Raw genomic sequence first — 22,286 nt, 5'->3', positions numbered from 1 at the left:
AAGTTCTTGTATTTTTAGATCAGATTTTTAGCCAGACCTAAATATTCATTTATCCAATTTGTGTATTTACATCTCCTCTTGGATTTCCAACTGGCATTTCAGACCTCTTGATTTCCTTCTCACCCCTGCTTCAACCTGTTCCTTCCCAGTTTTGCTAAATAATATTGCTGTCTACCTAGCTGCTCAAGGTAAAACATCTGTAAGCCTTTCTTTGATTATTCTTTTCCTTCACCCCTCTACTCTTAGGCAGTAGCAAACCCTGTTGCTTTTACTATTTAAACTTGGCCTTTTCTCCATTTATTTCTACTGTCCTACTCTCTTCCAGGCCACAATCATCTCTGACCTAGACAGCTACTACAGTCTCCTAACTAGTCTCCTTATTTCCTTCCCTACCCTTCTCCAATTCATTTTTTCAGAAACATTCAGAATGGTCTTTAAAAAATACTATTAATGTTATGCCCCTCCTCCATTTAAGTTCTGCTGTTGTTGCTGTTGATCTTAGATTTCATATTGTTTACCAGGGCCTACACAGCTTCAGATGACGTAGCTCCTGCTTGAGTTTCTGAACTCTGTGATGACCACTCCCTACATACTCCCTTCACTCTAGTCTCATGATCCTTTTTTTAAAAAAATTGATTTTATTGAAGTATAGTTGATTTACAATGTTGTGTTAATTTCTGCTGTACAGCAGTGATTCAGTTATACATGAATATGTGTATGTATATTCTTTTTTGTAATCTTTTCCATTATGGTTTAGTATAGGATATTGAATATATCCTGTGCTATACAGTAGGACTTTGTTGTTTATCCATTCTTTATATATAATAGTTTGCATCTGCTAATCCCGAACTCCCAGTCCATGCCTCCCCTACCCCCCTCTAGTTTCATGATCTTTGAACACAGCCCTTTTCTACTTCTGGCCTTTGCATTTGATGCCCCCTTCCTAGAATGCTCTTTCCCTTGCTTTTTGTAGAATGGATAATTCGCACCCTTCAGATCCCAATTTAGAAGTTATCTCTTCTATCTTATCCAGAGTACTATTACTCACTTCTTATATCATTCTTTTTATTTTCATGCCATTTTCACCATTTTAATTATCTGGTTTGTTTACTGACTTTTTGTCTGTCTGCCCCCGATAGAATGTAAGCACCATGAGTTTGGTGACTTTGCTTATTTTATTCACTACTTTGTAGCTACTCATAAAATATTTGTTGAAAATGAATGAATGAGGTGACTAGCTGCTTAAAAGCCGACTTCTTGCATTTGTCCTTTTAATGCCACTTTCCAGACCATGGTTGTAGCATATTCTAATTTGGGGGCTAGAAGAGGGAATTAACAGGGATTGAATGGCAAATACCCGTCAGGCATTGTGCAGAAAGTATTTAGTCTAGTGACTTAGTTAATCATCAGAGCAATTTATGAATGTTTTATGTTACCATTTGACAATTGAGGAAGCTGCTGTTTAGAGATTAACTATGACTACACAGTGTGCTAAAGGCTAAAGCTAGGAATGGAACCCAAGATAGTCTGACTCCAATCCAGAGCCTCTAGAGTACAAAGCATTAGGAAATTCTGTGGTGAGTATGCTTTTAGGCAGGAAAGTAGGATTTTGGTCACTTAAAAAAAGGAGAGATGGATCTTATTTCTTCATTCTTCTTTCCTCTTCTTTTTCACCCTTTCACTACTGTTAGCCAATCCTTATAGTCACCATTCACTCATGCTGCTCTAGGTGAAATGAATCACATTCTCTATTCTCTTGAGAATTCTTTATAACTTTCTACAGTCCTCTTAAAACAGGATTTTCAAAAGTTGAGCAATAGTTAGGGAGCAGGGAGGATTTAACATTCCTTTTTGGCTGCCTCCTTGCTATTTAAATAGTGAATATTTGGTGTAGGGGACTGGGTAACTGATAGTAGTCAGAGTTTAGAAGGGGACAGGGATGGTGAATAGAAGGCAATGTAGGAGCAGAGTGTAGCTAGCCATAGGGACTGGGGTACTGGACTGCTGTATTTCAGAATGTTGTTATAGTACATTAAATCAAATAAACCACAACGTTTGTCTCAGAACAATAGGGAGGGACTTCCCTGGGAGTCCAGTGGTTAAGATTCCTCAATTCCTCTGCAGGGGGCAGGGGTTCGATCCCTGGTCGGGGAACTAAGATCCTGCAGGCTGTGAGGCGTGGCCAAAAAGCAAAACAAAACAAAATAAAAAACATTAGGGAGCATTAGTGAGTCAGTATACTATAGGGAGATCAGTGTGTTTTTATAAATATAGATTTTTAAGAAATACACGCAAATATTTTTTTCTTTAGAACAGTAAATTTGTCAGAATGAAAAGCACAGTACAAGATAGTTGACTTTAATATTAATTTTTAGTATTATTGAAGGTGGTTTAATAGGAAAGAGAATTGAAACGAAATATGTCTTCCTGTTTCTCTTAATATGGGTGGATATGTTAAAATTATTTTTTCTCCTGACATTTCTTTCTTTTTTTATTTTTACTACTACTACTACTACTACTACTACTATTACTACTACTACTACTACTGCTTGAGATTGTGGAGTAAAATTACTTAAGGATTCACTGTCATTGTTACTGAATTAACATTTATATGTGATTATTGGCATATCAGAATTTGTTTTAGTTATTAAAAACTAGTCTGAATTTAAGCCATATGTACACTAATTTTTTCAGATAATACCATTGTTTTATTAATGATAATTTCAAGAATCTCACTAGTATCAGTCTATTGACATAGTACTATAACTCTTCTTCCATCTACATCATGGATGAATTTAATTACTGTTTGGAAACATAAGGTTTGTGTTACCAGATATTCTATAACTGAGCATTTATAATCTTAAGTGGGTAGTGTTGTACAAAGTATTGGGGAAAGCTCTTTTATTAGGTTAAATTAAGGGTAGGCAACCTATGGCCCACTAGCCAGCTGCCTATTTTTGTAAATGAGTTTTATTGGAACATGCCATATGCATTCATTTTACGTGTTATCTGTAGCTTCTTTTGCATTACAGCAGTGTAGGCGAGCAATTGTGACAGAGACCATATGGCTCGTAGGCTCATACAAATACCATGAATGCACAAGTATTTACTATCTAGCCTCTTGAGAAAAAGTTTGCTGACCCACGGGTTACATTAACAACTTATAATTTACCATTGCAAACTTCCATATTATGTAGTTTTCCACCTTTGCCTCCTTATCTCCTTGTTATTTTTAGTAATTGTTTTTCTTTATTTTCATTGATCTGTTTTCTGATTCACTGACTCTTTCCTCTGTCATCTCCATTTTGTTACTGATACCACCCAGTGAATTTTTTAAAGATGTTGTATCATTCAGTTCCAAAATTTCCACTTGGCTCTTTTTTATAGTTTGTATCAGTCTGTTGAGGATTTCTGTCTTTCCATTCACTTCAAATGTGTTTACCTTTACCTCTTGGAGCATAGTTATAATAGTTGCTTTATGTTCTATGCCTGATAATTCTAATATCTGAGTCTTTTCAAGGTTGGCATGTGTTCATTGTCTTTTCTCCTGAGAATTGGTTACATTTTCTTGGTTCTTTGTATGTCAGGTAATTTTGGATTGTGTCCTAGACACTGTAAATGTTAAGCTTTATAAATTCTGAATCCTTTGGAGAATATTTTTTAAGCAATCAACCTTGTTAGATTTGACTGCTAGTTCTTGAGAATTGGTTACATTTTACTATATTTGTATGCTGAGTAATTTCAGATTGTATCCTGGACATTTAAAATTTTATGTTTTGTTTTTTTAAGTGTTTTTTTTTTTGATGTGGACTATTTTTAAAGTCTTTATTGAATTTGTTATGATATTGCTTCTGTTTTATGTTTTTTGGGTTTTTTTTTGGCCCCAAGGCATGTGGGATCTTAGCTCCCTGACCAGGGATTGAACCCTCACCCCCTGCATTGGAAGGTGAAGGTTTAACCACTGGACCACCAGGGAAGTCCCAAAATTTTATGTTTTATAGATTCTGGGTCCTGTTATAATCCTTGGAGAATTGTGATTAAAAAAATTTTTTTTAAGGAGACAATCAACTTGATTAGGCTCAGGGCTCGTTTTGTCTCTCTGTGGGGGGTGGTTCTAATCTTCGTTTATTTTCAGAGCTTTTAATATGCTGCTTTGGATCTATCCCATTTATGTACAACTTTGAGGGTGAGCCTGGACTTATGTAGATTCATACAAAGAAATAGGGATCCTCCTCCTCTACTTTTCTTCTTTGGAATTCCCCTAATACTCTTTGGCCCACAAAGACTCTTTCCTCCATTTCCTCTGGCCAAGAAGAAGGGGTTTGTGGAGTATCACAGTGCTCTTTCTTTAATTCTGACCTGTTTAGTATTTTTTACCCCAGTGATTTAAATTAAGATGAAATTCTTATCCTTGTAAAAACTACTGGGAAATTTAGATGAAAAAATTGAGTGTAAGATTAGATTTCAAAATGAAATGAATCAGAATCTGCATGATGAAATTAAATAGGTGCAAATGTATTCTGTTTACTTTCAAATGATTGATTACTTACAGTTATGCCCAGAATGAGTCAGACATGACTTTGTGACAATTTTAGATGGAGAGAAAACACACATGGACAATAGTTTATTACAGACAACATGAATGTATTAATAAGCAGAGGTAAAGAAAGCTCACACAATCTTTGTTTGCATTGATAATAAGAAAATTGTCTCCCCTTCCACTTTGCTCTGATAGGATTATACCACATCTGCCTCTCCACGAGTGGTCAAAAGGAAGTGAGTATTTCACCTAAAAGATAAAGACTAAATAATAAAGACTTAATAAAGACTAAAAGATTTATTAATATTAACAGTACTCAGATATTTGAAGAGTTTTCCTGTGGAGTAGAGTGTACTAGGTATATGGAATCCCTGCATTTGTTGTTAGGTTGACTAGAGCAATGTGGACCTTCCAAGTATAATTTGGTGTGGTTTTCATTGTTGATGAATTAACCACAATTCTTTATTTTGTGAAGTTATTTCTTCTGTTAAATGTGGTTTTCTTTGTTACCGTTTTTCTAGTGTACAGAAATACTTTGACTCATTTCTAGATACTATAATTAATCTCCCCTTTGGTATATTGACAAGAAGTATTGATCCACTGGTTTAGTGTAAGTGTGCTTTGGCTTGGGTTTGTTGGCTGTGGATAGAGAAGGATCTTTTCCAGATATTACTGAAGAGAAAAGTTTGTCGGGAGTAGTGTCAAGAGGCTGGCTGGGCAAGTTTCCATGTTGCAAGCTCATTAGGCAGAGTTTCAGGAGAGTATAAGATCCTGTATTTCTTTCTGCCATTGAAAGAAATTCAGTTCACTGCATAAATCCAGCTACCCATTTTCCTGTGGGGCACCTGTTTTACTATTACTGTTGCGTAAAACTTCTCTTTGTTTGCTATGTAGATTCTTAGGATGAGCCATACTTCTTTTAAGTCTAGTGGACTACGGGAATTCCCTGGCGGTCCAGTGGTTAGGACTCGGTGCTTTCACTGTCAGGGTCTGGGTTCAATCCCTGGTCGGGGAACTAAGATCCCATAAGCTGTGTGGCGTGGCCAAAAAAAATAAAATAAAATAAAAAATCACTTATCTTAAAAAATGAGTCTATTGGACTAGATCATGATGATGAAGCATTTTGAGTTTATGACTCTTTTTAGCAATATTCTAGTGTCTGGGGATAGAGTAGTAGAGAAAGTGCTTGCCCCACCATGAAGTTTTAATATTATTATTTAAAAAATTTGTTTAAAAATTACCTACGGTGTTATTCACTTTTTTGATAACAGCTTTATTGAGATATAATTCACATAACATAAAATTCACCCATTTAAAATGTATAGTTTATTGGGTTTTAGTATATTTACAGACTAACGTAACTATCACCATAGGTTTAGAACCTAATTTTAGATTACTTCAAAAAGAAACCCATATCCTTTAGCAGTCATCCCTCCTTCCTCCATTTCCACCCATCCCTTCAGGCCTAAGCATCCACTAGTCTTTTTCTTTTATACTTTTTGTCTGTGGATTTGCCTGTTCTGGACATTTCATATAAGTGGAATTATGCAAAATGTGGTCTTTTGTGACTGGCTTTTTTCACTTAGCATTGTGTTTTCAAGGTTCATCCATGTTGTAGCATGTATCAGGACTTCCATTTCTTTTTATTGCCAAATAAAATTCATTGTGTGGATATACTTCATTTTGTTTATCCATTCATCAGTTGGTGAAAACATTGTTTCTACTTTTTGGCTATTGCAAATAATGCCGATATGAACATTCATTTATTAGTTTTGTGTGCACATGTTTTTATTTCTCTTGGATATATACCTAGGAGTGAGTATTGCTGAGTCATTTAGTGACTTTATTGCTTAACCTTTGGAGAAACTCAGAACTCACTTATTTTAGATATATAGTTTTATGAATTCTGATAAATGCAGAGTTTTGCAGCCCCACCATACTGAAGATATGGAAAAGTTCCATCACCTAATTACAGTCCTTCAGTGCCATCTCTCTTTTTTAAAAATTTTATTGAAGTATAGTTGATTTACAATGTTGTGTTAGTTTCTGCTGTACAACAAAGTGATTCAGTTATACATACATATTCTTTTTCATATTCTTTTCCATTATGGTTTATTATAGGATTTTGAATATGGTTCCCTGTCCTATATAGTAGATATTCTATATATAATTCTATATATAATAGTTGAATTCTATATGTAATAGTTTGCATCTGCTAATCCCAAACTCCCAGTCCATCCCCCACCCCCACCCTTGGCAACCACAAGTCTGTTCTCTATATCTGTGAGTCATTTTCCATTTCGTAGATAAGTTCATGTGTGTCATATTTTAGATTCCACATGAAGTGATATCATATGGTATTTGTCTTTCTCTTTCTGACTTATTTCACTTAGTATGATAATCTCTAGTTACATGCATGTTGCTGCAAATGGCATTATTTCGTTCTTTTTTATGGCTGAGTAGTATTCCATTGTATGTATATATATATATATATATATATATATATATATATATATATATATATATATATATATATATATACCACATCTTCTTTATCCATTCATCTGTCAGTGGACATTTAGGTTGCTTCCATGTCTTGGCTGTTGGAAACAGTGCTGCTGTGAACATAGGGGTGCATGTATTTTTTTGAATTATAGTTTTGTCTGTATATATGCCCAAGAGTGTGATTGCTGGATCATAGTGCTGTCTCTTTTAAGATAAACTCTCCCCCAGGCCCTAGCCCCTATAGTTTTGCCTTTGCCGGAGTGTTATATAAATGGACTCATAGCCATTTTGAGTCTAGCTTCTTTCACTTAACTTAATTAGCATTTGAGATTCACTCATGTTGTTGTATCAGTAATTCATTACTTTTTGGAACCCTCCTACACTGTTGTTTGGTGCAGCCACTATGATAAGCAGTATGGAGGTTCCTCAAAAACTAAAAATAGAATTACGAAATATTAACAGCATGGTGAGCAGCCATTTTCTTTGGCAATATTGGTCTTTAAAAAAAAAACACACAAAACCTAAGCAGAGTATGTTTCTGGGTAAATTTAAATGCGGCTGTCAGGAAATCAATTTGTAATATGTGGTGAGTTGTGTTCTGCGTTAGAAAACCAGAGTCAGAACAAAGGCATTTCTGGCTGAGCACTTGGAGACTAACGTTTCTGGATTTGTTTAAAAAAAAAAAAAAAAGAAAAGAAAGCAATATAATGATTCCTAGCTGTTAACATTCAAATGGTGATTTCCAGAGACTTTTAGAGCTAAAACACAATGGGAAAGAAGGTACAGGCTTGCAATTCTAAAATCAAAAGAGCTTGGGGAAACGAATTGTTTTCTGAAATTGGCAAAAACTCTGGACAGAAATACAGAAATTTCAATATTCATATATTTTACAGTAGAGATACTAATGTATTTGATTAAGGAGTGCTGCCTTATTAACTTTCTAACAGTGGAAAAATTCTGAATTCCAATAAAGGATTTTGGACCTGAATTAACAGCTCAACATGAAATTGAATTGAAACAAATATTAAAATTGGCTAGTTTTATTTCTGTGCAGTTTTAGTGGCAAAAGATAAGCAGCAATGAAAAAAAATAATTTTTTAAACACATTCTGTTATAGATTCCAAGGTTAAAGTAGAAGTAGATATGTCATAGTGTTTAGGTTTGAGAATACAGTTTCTGTTTTGCTTTTGTCCATAGAGAATTACTAAAGTTGTGACCCCTGAGATTTCTGTAGTTGCTAGGTCGGGTCATTCCAGATGTTCTGCTTTTTGGGACATCTTACATGCTTGGTGCCTACATTTGACAACTTCAAACTCTAATTCATTCCTGTCTGTTTCATCTTTCATAATAACATGCATTAATCTTACCAGTATAGTTTCATACTTGAGTTTGAGGATGGGCTCTGTCTTTGGTGCCATTTAGTTAAGTAGAAATTAGCTGAGGATGCTTTACTGTTATCCGCTGAAGGCTCCATTCTGGAATTTGCTTCTCTTACTTATGTACAGTCTCTGGTAGTACATCTCTAGCCCTTATCTTTTACGAAGCTTTTCCGAGTGTAGGAAAGGGTTAATTTTTTTTTTTTTTAATTTAAATTTTTGGCTGCGCTGGGTCTTCGTTGTGGCACACAGGCTCTTCTTTGCAGCATGTGGGCTTCTCTAGTTGCGGCACGTGGGCTTCTCTAGTTGTGGTGTGTGGGCTCCAGAGTGCCCGGGCTCACTAGTTGTGGCGCACCGGCTTAGTTGCCCTGCGGCATATGGGATCTTTGTTCCCCGACCAGGGATCGAACCCATGTCCCCTGCATTGGAAGGCGGATTCTTAACCACTGGACCACCAGGGAAGTCCCTCACTACTTGTTTTCACTACTTGTTTTCTAATTTGTCAAAATTACCTTTTGAGGAGGTACTGACTATATGTCAAACCCAGGGTCAGATATGATTGCCATAGATTAAGAAGTTTCATCCTGGTGGGAGTTCATCATCCTTGAAATGTCAGTAAACATCTGTGCTCAAAAAATTATAGGTCTCCTCTTTCCTTCATGGTGTAAGTAGGAAATGTTCAGATCATTATGTAATCTCCTCATAGATCCTTGGATTTCTCTGATGAATATCTGCCTAATTGACATTTAGTGGAGAGTATGTAGTGAGTACTATAATAATCCGAGTCTACTGTGTTTTACTACTCTTTAACCCTCAAATTTTATTTGTTTCTGAAGTTTGTCTTCTGTTAATTTTTTATTAGAAAGAAGGTGGGGAATTAGATTTTTTTTGCATTTATAGTTCTATTTTGGGTTGGCCATAAAGTTCGTTTGGGTTTTTTCCATAAGATGTTATGGAAAAACGCAAACAAACTTTATGGCCAACCCAATACTTAAGAGTCTTATTAATTTGGTTACTACATAGCAGCTGTCCAATCTTGCTAACGATTATGCTTGTATTTCTTAATGACATAATATAAATCATAGCAATTTGAACTACGGGAGTGTCAAGTGGGTGTGCTACTATATTTCAGTCATGAGATTTAAAAAATAAAAACAGTGTCGTCTGGAGCACTGCACATGCATATTACGCTGCTCATTGTTTGAATTAGAATTTTAAGTGGTATTATGAGAAGCTGTTTGCTTGTTATGTTGAGCTGAAAGGGAGGTAAGCATCCAGTGATTCATGCTGGAGATACAGAGCTTGGTGAGAGCTGGTAATAAGCTTAATGACAGGCAGAATTAGGAAGTATGTAGTGTAAGAGCTTTACATGCGTGCCATTTCTTTGAAATTCACCTGTTTCTGGAGAAAATGCCTAGCAGCGCTTATCTCATACTGATTTATCTAGGCTTTTTTAGTGGAAGGAGGGGGTGCTAAACAGCCTAGTTGCAAATTACTAAAATACCATTAAAAAAAATTGAGATATAATTCACATACCATAAAATTCACAATTTTAAAGTGTACAATTCAGTGGGGTTTTTTAAAACCATATTTATGAAGATGTGCAACCATCACCACTACGAATTAAGGAGAAAATTGCTCCATAAAATAAGTTCCCTGGGTTTCATGCATTACGTGCCCAGTCTGCAGTAGTGTGTTCATTTGCCATTGGGCAGATGATTCAGCCTGGGCCAAGAATTTGGGACTTTCTAGAAGTTCTAGAGTGACACTCCATTGACTCTTTTATGAGATGAACTACTAATTTAATTCTGTCCCGAAGATAGGGGCAACCATATTTTGACCAGGTTGTGATAATGCTTTTTTACTATGCTATAAAGTATTCTGCGCATGGGTGGGTTGATGTAATAGGAAGAGCGCTGTCTTTAGAATACAGAAGAAACCTGACCTGGCCACTTAGCTTAGTTAGCCTTGTTAACTTGGGCAAGTTACTTCATCTTGCTGAGACTAAGTTTATAGGAGATGCTGTAAAATGGTTCATTGAGGACAACATGGTTGGTTAGGCTTGCCGCATGCTCTAGATTCAGATCTCCTGACTTCTGTTTTCAGTTTTCTTTTTATAGAACTATGTTTTTGTCTTAAATATTTTTATCCAAATGGTCTTTTAAGAAACAATGTATTAATCCACAATATTCTGTTGGTAGTTTTCAGAGAGGGGAATAAATGAAGTCAATATTCTTTATGTGACCAAGGAAAAAGAATGTTTGTTACATTGAATATTGGCCAAATATATGATTGTCTCTTTAGAAGTCTTGTAGTTAACAGTAATATTGTTAGCCAGTAAAGTTACTAATAGAAATCAGGAGCCTTAACCTTTCCTAGTAAGGTTAAATGGTATGGCTCAGCTCTTGGGGCCCACTACCGATGACTCATTTGAGAACTTATTCCCACATAGTGACAGTTGGCCCTAGCTCGAAAAACTACTAGCAGTTGGCTTTGTAGAAGAAAGAACAGTCTCATATTTTCTACCATTCGTGTGACCACAATGCAGAACCGTAATTCAAAGAAAGTTTTATTTCGGCTAGGGGTAATCTTCATTCTGAAAGAATTGACAAACTAATATAAAGGACTTTTGTCCTGAAACTTGTTAGGCTTATGTTTTCTACATTGCAAACATATATATAGTTTCTTTGGATGAAGCAGTTCCTTTATGAAATGTTTTAGCTTTGTATTTCTCAGTGCAGCATTTTAAATCAGTTCTTTGTGTGTAGGGGATGATGGCAACGCATGGAACTGTTGTCTGAGGCTGCTAGTTTGAAGAACTAACTAGAGACTGGTACAGTGTTACTAATTTTGAATGACTAAAGCATTGGGTTTTTTGGTTTGGTTTGGTTTGGTTTTCCCTCTCCCACCTCAGTAAACTTTTGCTACTTGGATATAAAGAGTTTTACTTCTAAAGATTCTTTTAGACCTCTGCAACTTGTGGTCATTCATATAAAATTATTATTTGCAGCTGTCACTTCTTCTTCCTTACTGTTTCATTAAATTAGAAAGGAACATGATGTGAGAACTATTAAATATTTGTTAGGTTGAAGAAAGAATTCTGTCTTATTTTGGGTTTATTATATTTATAGTCTTTCTTTTAAAATACATTTAAATTATACAAATAATTTATATTTATGGTAGAAAAGGCAGTTATGTAATCCTGTCATCCAGAGATAATTGCTGTTAATCTTCTGTGCCAAGTCTCTTGGTTGTCATTCTTAAAGAGGTAAAATATCACCTTACCAGGTAGAAGAGCTTACGTCTTTCAGTTTTGAAGCTGAATAAAATGATAGTCTTTTGTCTTTTGAAGAATATCCTGACATGTTGAAATATTTTAAACTAAATTACAGTGGAGAGCCTCTTTTATAAAAATGAGGAGTTGGTGGGTAGATATTGGGAAAATAGCAGCTAAAAAAGAAAAACAAGGAAACAGTTGTATTCGCAGAACAGACTAGGTCTTTGTCAGCAATTTCCACGTTGATGAATTAGTCTTATGTTTCTGAATATCCTGCTTATACTTCCTTAGTCTTTTTCTCTAGAAAGTAAAGGTGGTATAGATTCTCATCATGGGCCTAAAGTTAGGAGGCTTGTTGTATGATTTTTATTTGTTTTGAGTTTCCATGGAATGTTTATCATGGGAATCACTTTTGGAGAGACGGATCTAGTCACATTAGGAAATTGGAAATACTTTGTTTTCTAGTTTCTCTGGAGAAATAAGTGTATAACTCCACTAACTAGATGACAAAGCTTGGGTCATTGACAGAATTTTGTGGTCGTAATTTGCTCTTACTGCTAAAGCAGTTCATTTTTGAGTTCTCTTATCCTTAACTCGCTCTTCTAGAATTCCTAGAGGACCTGTGCAGCCGCCTCTCGAGGATCGAATCTTCACTCCTACTGTCTCGGCAGTGTACAGCACGGTGAGTACCTCAGGGTTGTTTGTCAGATTGTGTGTGTTTTTTGCACATGAACCTTTGATATTATAGGCAGTGTTTGTTAGATTGGTACATAATAGGCTTTTGACAGAAAAGTTCAATAAAATCTCGAACAGAATTAGATGTATATAATATAATAAGGTGAATAGGTCTTTTCCCCTGTCATCTTAATTTAAGAAGTAGACATGAAAGAAACATTCTGTTAAGGTAGATTGACTTGTACACCTGTGTTCTTTTTCCTCCCTTTTCCTCCTTCCATAAATATTGTGAGTCTTCTAGGACACTGAGTTTTAATTTTCTTTTGGATATTTTTTCTTAAATTTTAATAAATTTTACACTTTTAACTTAAATTTTTTTTTTACTTTTTTCCTTCTTTGATTACATATAAAAATGCAGAAAGTTTAGGAAAGAGAACAGTGGTTAATTGGAGTAAATTTAAATATTTATGTTAAATGATAGATTCAAATTCATAAATGAAGGGAAATTTAAAAGTTAGAGGATGAAGATAATAAAATTAGAAGCAGATTACAGGGGTATTGTAGTGAGCCTAAGGGAATTTAGGGGAGAATCGAGGAGTTGGACATGTCTTTTTTTTTGGCTGTGCCATGTAGCTTGCGAGATCTTAGTCCCCCAGTCAGGGATTGAACCCAGGCCCTCGGCAGTGAAAGCACAGAGTCCTAACCACTGGACTGCCAAGGAATTCCTGGACATATCTTTATTTTTTATTTTTTAAATTAAAAAAATTTTTTTGAGGGAGGGGGGATCGCTCCCCTTATTTTCTCTTTCTTTTTTAAAAAATTCATTTATTTTATTTATTTATTTTTGGCTGCATTGGGTCTTTGTTGCTGTGCGTGGGCTTTCTCTAGTTGCGGTGAGCGGGGGCTACTCTTTGTTGTGGTGTGCGGGCTTCTCATTGTGGTGGCTTCTCTTGTTGTGGAGCACGGGCTCTAGGTGTGCAGGCTTCAGTAGTTGTGGCACACGGGCTTAGTAGTTGTGGCTCTAGAGCACAGGCTCAGTAGTTGTGGTGCATGGGCTTAGTTGCTCCACAGCATGTGGAGTCTTTACAGACCAGGGATTGAACCTGTGTTCCCTGCATTGGCAGGAGGATTCTTAACCACTGAACCACCAGGGAAGCCCTAAAATTTTTTTATATTTATTTATTTGGTTGTGTGGGGTCTTAGTTGCAGCAGGTGGACTCCTTAGTTGTGGCTCGCGGGCTCCTTAGTTGCGGCTCCAGGGGTCCTTAGTTGTGGCATGAGAACTCTCAGTTGCAGCATGCATGTGGGATCTAGTTCCCTGACCAGGGATTGAACCCGTGCCCCCTGCATTGGGAGCTCAGAGTCTTATCCACTGTGCCACCAGGGAAGTCCCTGGACATGTCTTTTTAAAAAAAATTTATTTAGTTTTATTTATTTATTATTTTTGGCTGTGTTGGGTCTCCGTTGCTGCATGCGGGCTTTCCCTAGTTGCAGTGAGCGGGGGCTACTCTTGGTTGCGGTGCGCAGGCCTCTCATTGCGGTGGCCTCTCGTTGCGGAGCACAGGCTCTAGAGCACGCAGCCTTCAGTAGATGCAGCGTGTGGGCTCAGTAGTTGTGGCTCATGGGCTCTAGAGCACAGGCTCAGTAGTTGTGGCGCACAGGCTTAGTTGCCCCGCGGCATGTGGCATCTTCCCGGACCAGGGCTCGAATCCATGTCCCCTGCATTGGCAGGCGGATTCTCAACCACTGCGCCACCAAGGAAGCCCTGGACATATCTTTTAATGTTTCATTTCATCATACCATTCATCCTTGGAGATAGGGTGCTTTAAAGAAACTCACAGTATAGTGAGAGAGATGAGTAAATAAATAACTGTAATCCAAGTGGTATGATAAAGCAATAATTCTTATCCTTTTGGGTTATAAATTACTTGTAGAATCTGAAAATAGTCTCAGTGCTTTCTCCTCAAAAAAGAGCATATGCCAAGTGTTTACATATAATTTCAGAACTTCACAGATGTCCATCAGGCCATTCATAAGGCTCTGGTTGAGAACCTTTGATTAGAGATATGAACATGCTATTATATGGGAAAGGGAGGAGTTGCTTCATTGAGGAAGTGACACTAAGCTGGAAGGTATAAGACTTCTAAGCAGAAAAGGGAAGAAGAGGCCTTCTAGGAAGTGAAAAATTAGAGGCATGGTTAATGGAATGGTCAGTAGTCAGAAGTGTGGCATGTGTGCTAGGTTTTGTAGCCAAAGTAGAGATGAGATAAGTGAGTTTTGCAGGTTTTAAGGTTGTCCTAAAGAGACAGAAGTTTATCATGCAGGTAATGGGTAAGGTAATTATTTTTCTTGGTTTGCCTAAAACAAGTCTCAGTTTACACCTATTGTAGATCAACTAAACACCTGTTAATTAATTTTTGAACCCTCTGTAACTCTTAAAATGGCCCCAGTTTGGATGATAAACTATCTGCTCACTGTACTAACTGGGAACCTTCAATTTACATTAAAAAAAATAACCTTTAATTTTTTTCTGGCACAAACTTCCTCCAGGGCAGAGTTGTTTGTTTAAAGTACTGAGGTTGGGGACTTCCCTGGCAGTCCAGTGGATAAGACTCTGTGCTTCCACTGCAGGGACACGGGTTCGATCCCTGGTTAGGGAACTAAGATCCCGCATGCTGCGTGGCATGGCCAAAAAAAAAAGTACTGAGCTTAAAGGCTGTAGAATTTTATCAGGCATAACTCTTAACATATAATTTTTGCTAATTATGAAAGTATACCTTCAATATTAAATTATTTTCAAAATTAGGATAGGAAAAAGAAGAAGATGAAAATTTCTAGTAATCTTGACTGATTTCTATAGGCATCTCCTATAACCATTTTTTTGGTATAGTTCCTTTGTCTCTTTTTTCTGTGTTGTAGGCTCTGTATAAGATATTTTATTCTCATTTTTCACTGTATGTTGTAATGTTAGCTTTTCCTATGCTACTTGAAACATGTCTGAAATAATAAATTGTTGTATGCTGTTTTGTTATAAGAATTTAGCATTCACTCAACATTTGACAGATTATTTCTTAAGCTTTTAATGTGTGTCAGACACTGTTCTAGATGCTGGGAATATAGTAGTGAGCAAACTAAACCTGCATTCCTCATGGAGCTTACTTTTTTGTGAGATAGAAAGATAGTTAAATAAAAAAAAATATGTGTGCAATATGCTATTAGGTGGTAATAAATGCCTTGATGAAAACGAGGCAAGATAAAGGGGTAAGGAATGACTGGACATCCTACTTTAGCTAGGGCTCCCAGGGAAGTTTCATCTGAAAAAATGGCATTTAAGTAGAAACTTAAGAAGTAAGGGAGTGAGATTGTAGATTTTAGGGAAAGAGCACTTCTGGTAGAAGAAAGAGCAGTGCAGAGGCCCAGAGATAGAATCTGGAGCATCAGATTATATAGGGCACTATAGACCATGGTAAAGATTTTGGATTTTAATCTAGATGTGATGGAAAGCCATTGGAAATTTAAGAACAGAAGATCTGATTTTTTTTTTAAGGTGACTGTACCTACTGTATAGAGGGTAGACTGATGAGGGTAGGTGGTTGTTGTTGTGAGGTGGAAGCAAGACCAGTAGGCGGTTATTGTAGTAATATAGGCAAATGATGGTGGCTTGCTGTAAGCTGGTAACAGTCAAAGAGAGGAGATGGGGTTTGCTATATATTTTGAAACTGGAGTCAATAGGATATGATGATAGCTTGGATGTGGGATGTGAGAGAAAGAAGAGTAAAGGAAGATGTCATGGATCGTCGCTTGAGCAACTGAGTGGATGAACATGGTACTATTTATAGGAAGGAACACTGGGTGAGGAACAGGGTCTTTGTTGAGAAAAATTTATATGTGTGAACATTATTTTTGTGAGGAGTTAAGCATTAGGTTGTTTCCTGTCGTGAATAACCTACTGAATTTTAACCCTTTTCTGTATTTTGGATTATTTTATAGAGTAACTTTCTAGAAATGCAATTCCTGAGTTAAAGTGTAGGCATGTTATTAAGATTCCTCATTAAATGACGACATGTGACTTCGTAAACTTAGTACTTTAGAGAGGAGATAATCAAAATCCTGTGAGTAGCACAGTGCCTGCTACACAGTTTATGTGAATTGTTTTGCATCTAAGGTTTTGAATTTATTTTTGAGTTAGATCAAATTTGACTTTTACTATTAAAAGCTACTGCCATATTTGTGGTCCTTCAGTTAATTTAAAAATTGGGTGTGTCAGTTATATGTGATACCTATTCTGGAAGGACCAGGGGTTTTAGACAGTAAAAAGTTACCTTAAAATATGATGTCTCTACTTTTTGATCACTTATTTCCATTCTTAGTAATTTAAGTCTCTTCCCCACTTTTACAATGCTGTTGTGCCCATTAACAATGAGTAAGAGGGTAGTTGACCAGGTGCTTAGTCTCCCTTTTTCTCAGCCCCAAGGTTATGTATTGGTCATTATTCTCTAGTGTCTAGGTCCATTAGCATCATTTATGACATTTAACGTCATAAAATAAAGGCTAACCTTCAATTCACCTCCTCCTGGCTCCTCATATGGTGTAAAGCCCTTATGTCACTTTAATTGAGTTGGTTAAATTCCTTGAAAGGCAAAAAGACACCTGGATAGTCTTTAAAAATTATACAAAGATTTTACTTTTTAATGTCTGATATGGAGGCTGTATGCCCTTATGTCAACCATTTTACATAAGTTCTCTGCTGCTAATCAAAGAGGTATCAGAAGTAGGGCTCAGCTTTTATAATGCCTTCATTTTACATTTTAGCATGCTTATTATTTATTTATTATAGTCTGGTTTATCTAAGTTTCTCCTTGGAGTATTTATCAGGGATGAGAGGGATACTTTTGTCATTATTCTTCATTAACCATAATTAGGGTGATTCGTCATATGAACAAAAAAAGAATAAAGCCAGTATTTTTTAAATGCTAGTAAGAGCAGTATATACTATGGTAGAGAGGAAATGGCAAAACTAAAGAGGCATGAGCTAATCTGAAGTATATTCATTAATAACTGTCTTATTGGCATGCTTCTGAAGAACAAAATCTGAAATTTTACCATGTTGTATATTTTTGGCTTATATAGTCAGCCCTTCATATCCAGGGGTTCCTCATCCTCGGATTCAACCAACCGTGGACTGAAATATTTGAAAAAAAAGATTTCAGAAAGTTCCAAAAAGCAAAACTTGAATTTGTTGTTTGCTGGCAGCTACCTACATAGCATTTACACTGTTTTAGGTATTAGTGTAATCTAGAGATGATTTAAAGTATAGGAGAGGATGTGTGTAGATTATATGGGAACACTAAGCCATTTTATATAAGAGACTTGAGCATCCTCAGATTTTGGTATCTGTGGGGGGAGTGGGTCTAGGAACCAATCCCTCTCAGATACCTAGGGATAACTGTATATCTTATTTAGAGAAATTAGATTTTATGACTATTAAACCAGTATTTTTAACATAATTACAGAGATAAACTTAATAAATTTTTTTTCTGGAACAGTGACTTTACTACAAGAAGCAGCAGTCTATATTCTAGGGGAGTGGAAGGGCTGTCTTATTAACTGCTTGCGAAAAATTCCTGTCAATAAATTATTTAATTTGAATAAATTACTCCTTAATGTCATAACATTTCACAATCCTTTTTAGTCAGCTTATACTTTATAAAGTTTTGATTCTGTCATCCTGTAGCTCTGTGTCATGTAATTAGAGTCAGCTGATACGTATTAAGTAGGCCAACATGTCAATGGAGACCTCTGCACCGAGACAAAATTTAGCTTGGGTTGATCGACACTCCTTAAACAGTGGTGTCCAGCCAGATGTAAATCCACTTAATTGCCCTATAATCCAGCACAGAGTAACAATCCATTTTTTTCCCCCAATGGTAAAACACCAGTTGAACTCGTTATTTGTTTGTTTATTTATACTTTATTTTTAAGAACAGCTTTATTGAGTGTATTTGATATATAGGATATGTAGTGCCTATGATTTAAATATATCTAAAATGTAGTATTTAAAGTGTATAATTTGGTAAGTTGTATTATAAGTTTATAGCAATAAAAACCTCTACCACAATCAAGAAAATTAATATACCCATCACTCCCAAAAGTTTCCTCATGCCTTTGTCATCTTTCTACCTTCCCCCACCACTGGTCTGCTTTCTGTCATTATGGATTCATTTGCATTTTCTAGACTTTGTTTTTTGTTTTTTCACTCAGGTTAATTATTCTGAGATTTATCCATGTTGCTATGTTTATCATTAGTTTATTCCTGGAAAAAAAGTAAACTATGGGCTTAAAATTTAGAGTTGTCATAATCATGTTTCATATATTATTTTTTCCTCCTAATAATAGAGTTTGGTTTTTGTTAAACATAATGTAAATCATAATGATTGTACAATTTGGCAGTTTTCTTTTTTAATACAACATTGCATTGTAAATAATTGTCATGCTGTTACATAGCATATATAAACATTATGTTAACAGCTTAAGTAAGTAGCATGTCAATGAGATGAACCATAATTTACATAATCAGTTAATTTACAAACTAGTGTTTGGTTTAAAGATCCCTTCTTCTTTATTTTCTATTTTAAATAACTTTGTAATACATACATATATAAAATACATATTCATACATATATATGTGTATTTTTTTTTTCTATTTAAATAGGGTTATTTCCTTTGGCTAACATTCCCAAAAGCAGCCGTACTAGGTTAAAATATTGGGTTGGACAAAAGTTTCATTGTTTTTTTCCGTAAGATGGCTCTAGTAGTGCTTAGTGGTCTTTAACTTCATTCGAAACTGTTTTCTTAGATTCTGTTGTGAACAGCTGTCATATCAGCATGCATTAAAAGAAAAGAAACATCAAAATTGGTGAATTTTTGTGTAGTCATTTTAATATTGAAGATGGAAGAAAAAAAGCAACATTTTTGGCATATTATGTTTTATTATTTCAAGAAAGGTAAAAATGCAACTGAAATACAAAAAAAGATTTGTGCAGTGTATGGAGAAGGTGCTGTGACTGATCAAATATGTCAAAAGTGGTTTGCGAAGTTTCGTGCTGGAGATTTCTCGCTGGACGATGCTCTGTAGTCAGGTAGACCAGTTGAAGTTGATAGCGATCAAATCGAGACATTAGTTGAGAACAATCAACGTTATACCACATGGGAGATAGCCAACATACTCAAAATATCCAAATCAAGTGTTGAGAGTCATTTGCACTAGCTTGGTTGTGTTAATAGCTTTGATGTTTGGGTTCCATATAAGTTAAGCAAAAAAATCCTTCTTGACTGTATTTCTGCATGCGATTCTCTACTTAAACGTAAGGAAAATGTTCCGTTTTTAAAAAAATTATGGGGCTTCCTTGGTGGCGCAGTAGTTAAGAATCTGCCTGCCAATGCAGAGGACACAGGTTCGATCCCTGGTCCGAGAAGATCCCATGTGCCGCGGATCAACTAAGCCCGTGCGCCACAACTCCTGAGCCTGCACTCTGGAGCCCGTGAGCCACAACTACTGAGCCCGCGTGCTACAACTGTTGAAGCCTGTGTGCTGAGAGCCCGTGCTGTGCAACAAGACAAGCCACTGCAATGAGAAGCCCGCGCACCGCAATGAAGAGTAGCCCCTGCTCACCGCAACTAGAGAAAGCCCGCGCACAGCAACGAAGATCCAGTGCAGCCAAAAGTAAATAAATAAAACAAATAAATTTAAAAAATAAAAAAAGCAAATTGTGACGGTGATGAAAAGTGGATACTGTACAATAACGAGGAATGGAAGAGTTGGTGGGGCAAGCGAAATGAACCACCACCAACCACACCAAAGGCTGGTAAGAAGGTGATGTTGTATATATGATGGGATTGGAAGGGAGTTCTCTATTATGACCTCCTTCTGGAAAACCAAACGATTAATTCCAACAAGTACTGCTCCCAGTTAGACCACCTGAAAGCAGCACTCGATGAAAAGCATCCGGAATTAGTCAACAGAAAATGCATAATCTTCCATCAGGATAACTAACGCAAGGCCTCATGTTTCTTTAATGACCAGGCAAAAACTGTTACAGCTTGGCTAGGAAGTTGCGATTCATCCCCTGTATTCACCAGACATTGCACCTTCGGATTTCCATTTATTTCAGTCTTTACAAAATTCTCTTAATGGAAAAAATTTCAATTCCCTGGAAGACTGTAAAAGACACCTGGAACAGTTCTTTGCTCAAAAAGATTAAAAGTTTTGAGAATTATTAAGTTGCCTGAAAAATGGCAGAAGGTAGTGGAACAAAACGGTGAATACGTTGTTAAATAAATTTCTTGGTGAAAATGAAAAATGTGTCTTTTAGTTTTACTTAAAAACCTAAGGAACTTTTTGGCCAACCCAATACACACACTATAAAGATAATACTCTTCACATACTGTAAAGTTACGGGCCTTTATGTTGCTGCAAGCATTATGGGAGTCTATCCATTTCATTTTATCTTGATAGTTTCAGGTCTTCTCATTTTCAAACATCTTTGCTAATTCGATAGGTCAAAAGTGCTATTTAACAATTCACAGGAGAGGAAATTAGCAGGTTAAGTGACTGTGGAAGAAGGTTTACATTGATAAAATAATGATGTCATATTTTGGTTGTAAAATTAACAAAGGTTTAATTATATACCCAATTCTCAGTTGTAGGAACGTACTATTTAGGAATTTTTAGGACTTTGTTCTTAGCTTTTTTTTCCTGTTTAATATTTTTGAATTACTGGGTATAGAAAAGGAATGAAATTTTCCTGTTTGTTGTGGCAAGAAGGTTGTAAGGAAGATTGTAGTTTTAAAATTATTATTGTCGCTTTTCTCCAGTGGCATTGCTGAGTGATAGTCAACCACAGTTGGAAATCCAAATTTTTGTATTTGGAATATAATAAAAGATGAAAATCACATTTAGTGATACATGTACATACATATATTTAAATTGTGTAAAATAGACCTAACATAAAATTTACCACCTTAATCATTTTTAAGTGTACACTTAAGTTGTACTAAATATATTCACATTGTTGTGCAAATACCATTACCATCCATTCCCAGAACTCTTTTCATCTTGTAGAACTGTACCTGTTAAATAACAACTTAATTCTTCTCTCTCCCCAGTCCCTGGAAACCACCACTGTGCTTTCTTTCTCTATGATTTTGACTACTTTAAGTACCTCGCATAAATGCAATCATACAGTATTTGTCTTTTTTTGTGACTGTCTTATTTCACTTAGCATAACGTCCTCAGTGTTCATCCACATTGTTGCATGTGTCAGAATTTTCTTTCTTTTTCAGGCTGAATAATGTCCCAATGTATGTGTATTGCACATTTTTGCTTATCCATTCCTCTGTCAATGGACACTTGGTTTGCTTCATCATTATAGCTATTGTGAAGAATGCTGCCATGATACCTCTTTGAAACCCTGCTTTCAGTTCTTCTAGGTATATGCCTGGAAGTAGAATTGCTGGATCATATGATAATTTTATTTTTAATATTTTGATGAATCATTGTACTATTTTCCACAGTGGCTCTGCCATTTTACATTCCCACCAACAGTGTACAAGGATTCCAATTTCTCCATATCCACTCCAACCCTTGTTGTTTTCTGTTTCTTTGGGGGTTTTTTGATAGTAACCATTCTAATGGGTATGAGGTGGTGTGCCACTATAGTATTGATTTGCATTTGCATAATGATTAGTAATGTTGAGCATCTTTTCATGTGCACCTTGGCCATTAGTATATCTTCTTTAGAGAAATATCTATTCAAGTCTCCTGCCCATTTTTGAGTAAAGTTGTTTGTCTTGTTGTTGTTCAATGTTAGTAGTTTTCTGTGTATTCTGGATATTAATCCTGTATCAGATGTAT

General features: G+C 36.0%; 1 protein-coding gene across 7 annotated transcripts in view; it reads left to right on the top strand.

Annotated features, from left to right (window-relative positions):
- EIF4G3 (eukaryotic translation initiation factor 4 gamma 3) overlaps nt 1–22,286 on the top strand; it is a 391,513-nt gene that overhangs the window by 78,931 nt on the left and 290,296 nt on the right. For all 7 annotated transcript variants that reach the window (XM_036862726.1, XM_036862730.1, XM_036862729.1 and 4 more), the window contains one exon: nt 12,305–12,380. In XM_036862726.1, coding sequence (XP_036718621.1) covers nt 12,305–12,380 — 76 coding nt within the window. The remainder of the gene's footprint in view (nt 1–12,304; nt 12,381–22,286) is intronic.

Source organism: Balaenoptera musculus, chromosome 1 (assembly GCF_009873245.2).
Source record: "Balaenoptera musculus isolate JJ_BM4_2016_0621 chromosome 1, mBalMus1.pri.v3, whole genome shotgun sequence".
Taxonomy (NCBI): Eukaryota; Metazoa; Chordata; class Mammalia; order Artiodactyla; family Balaenopteridae; genus Balaenoptera; species Balaenoptera musculus.
This window is presented reverse-complemented; position numbering and strand designations above follow the sequence as displayed.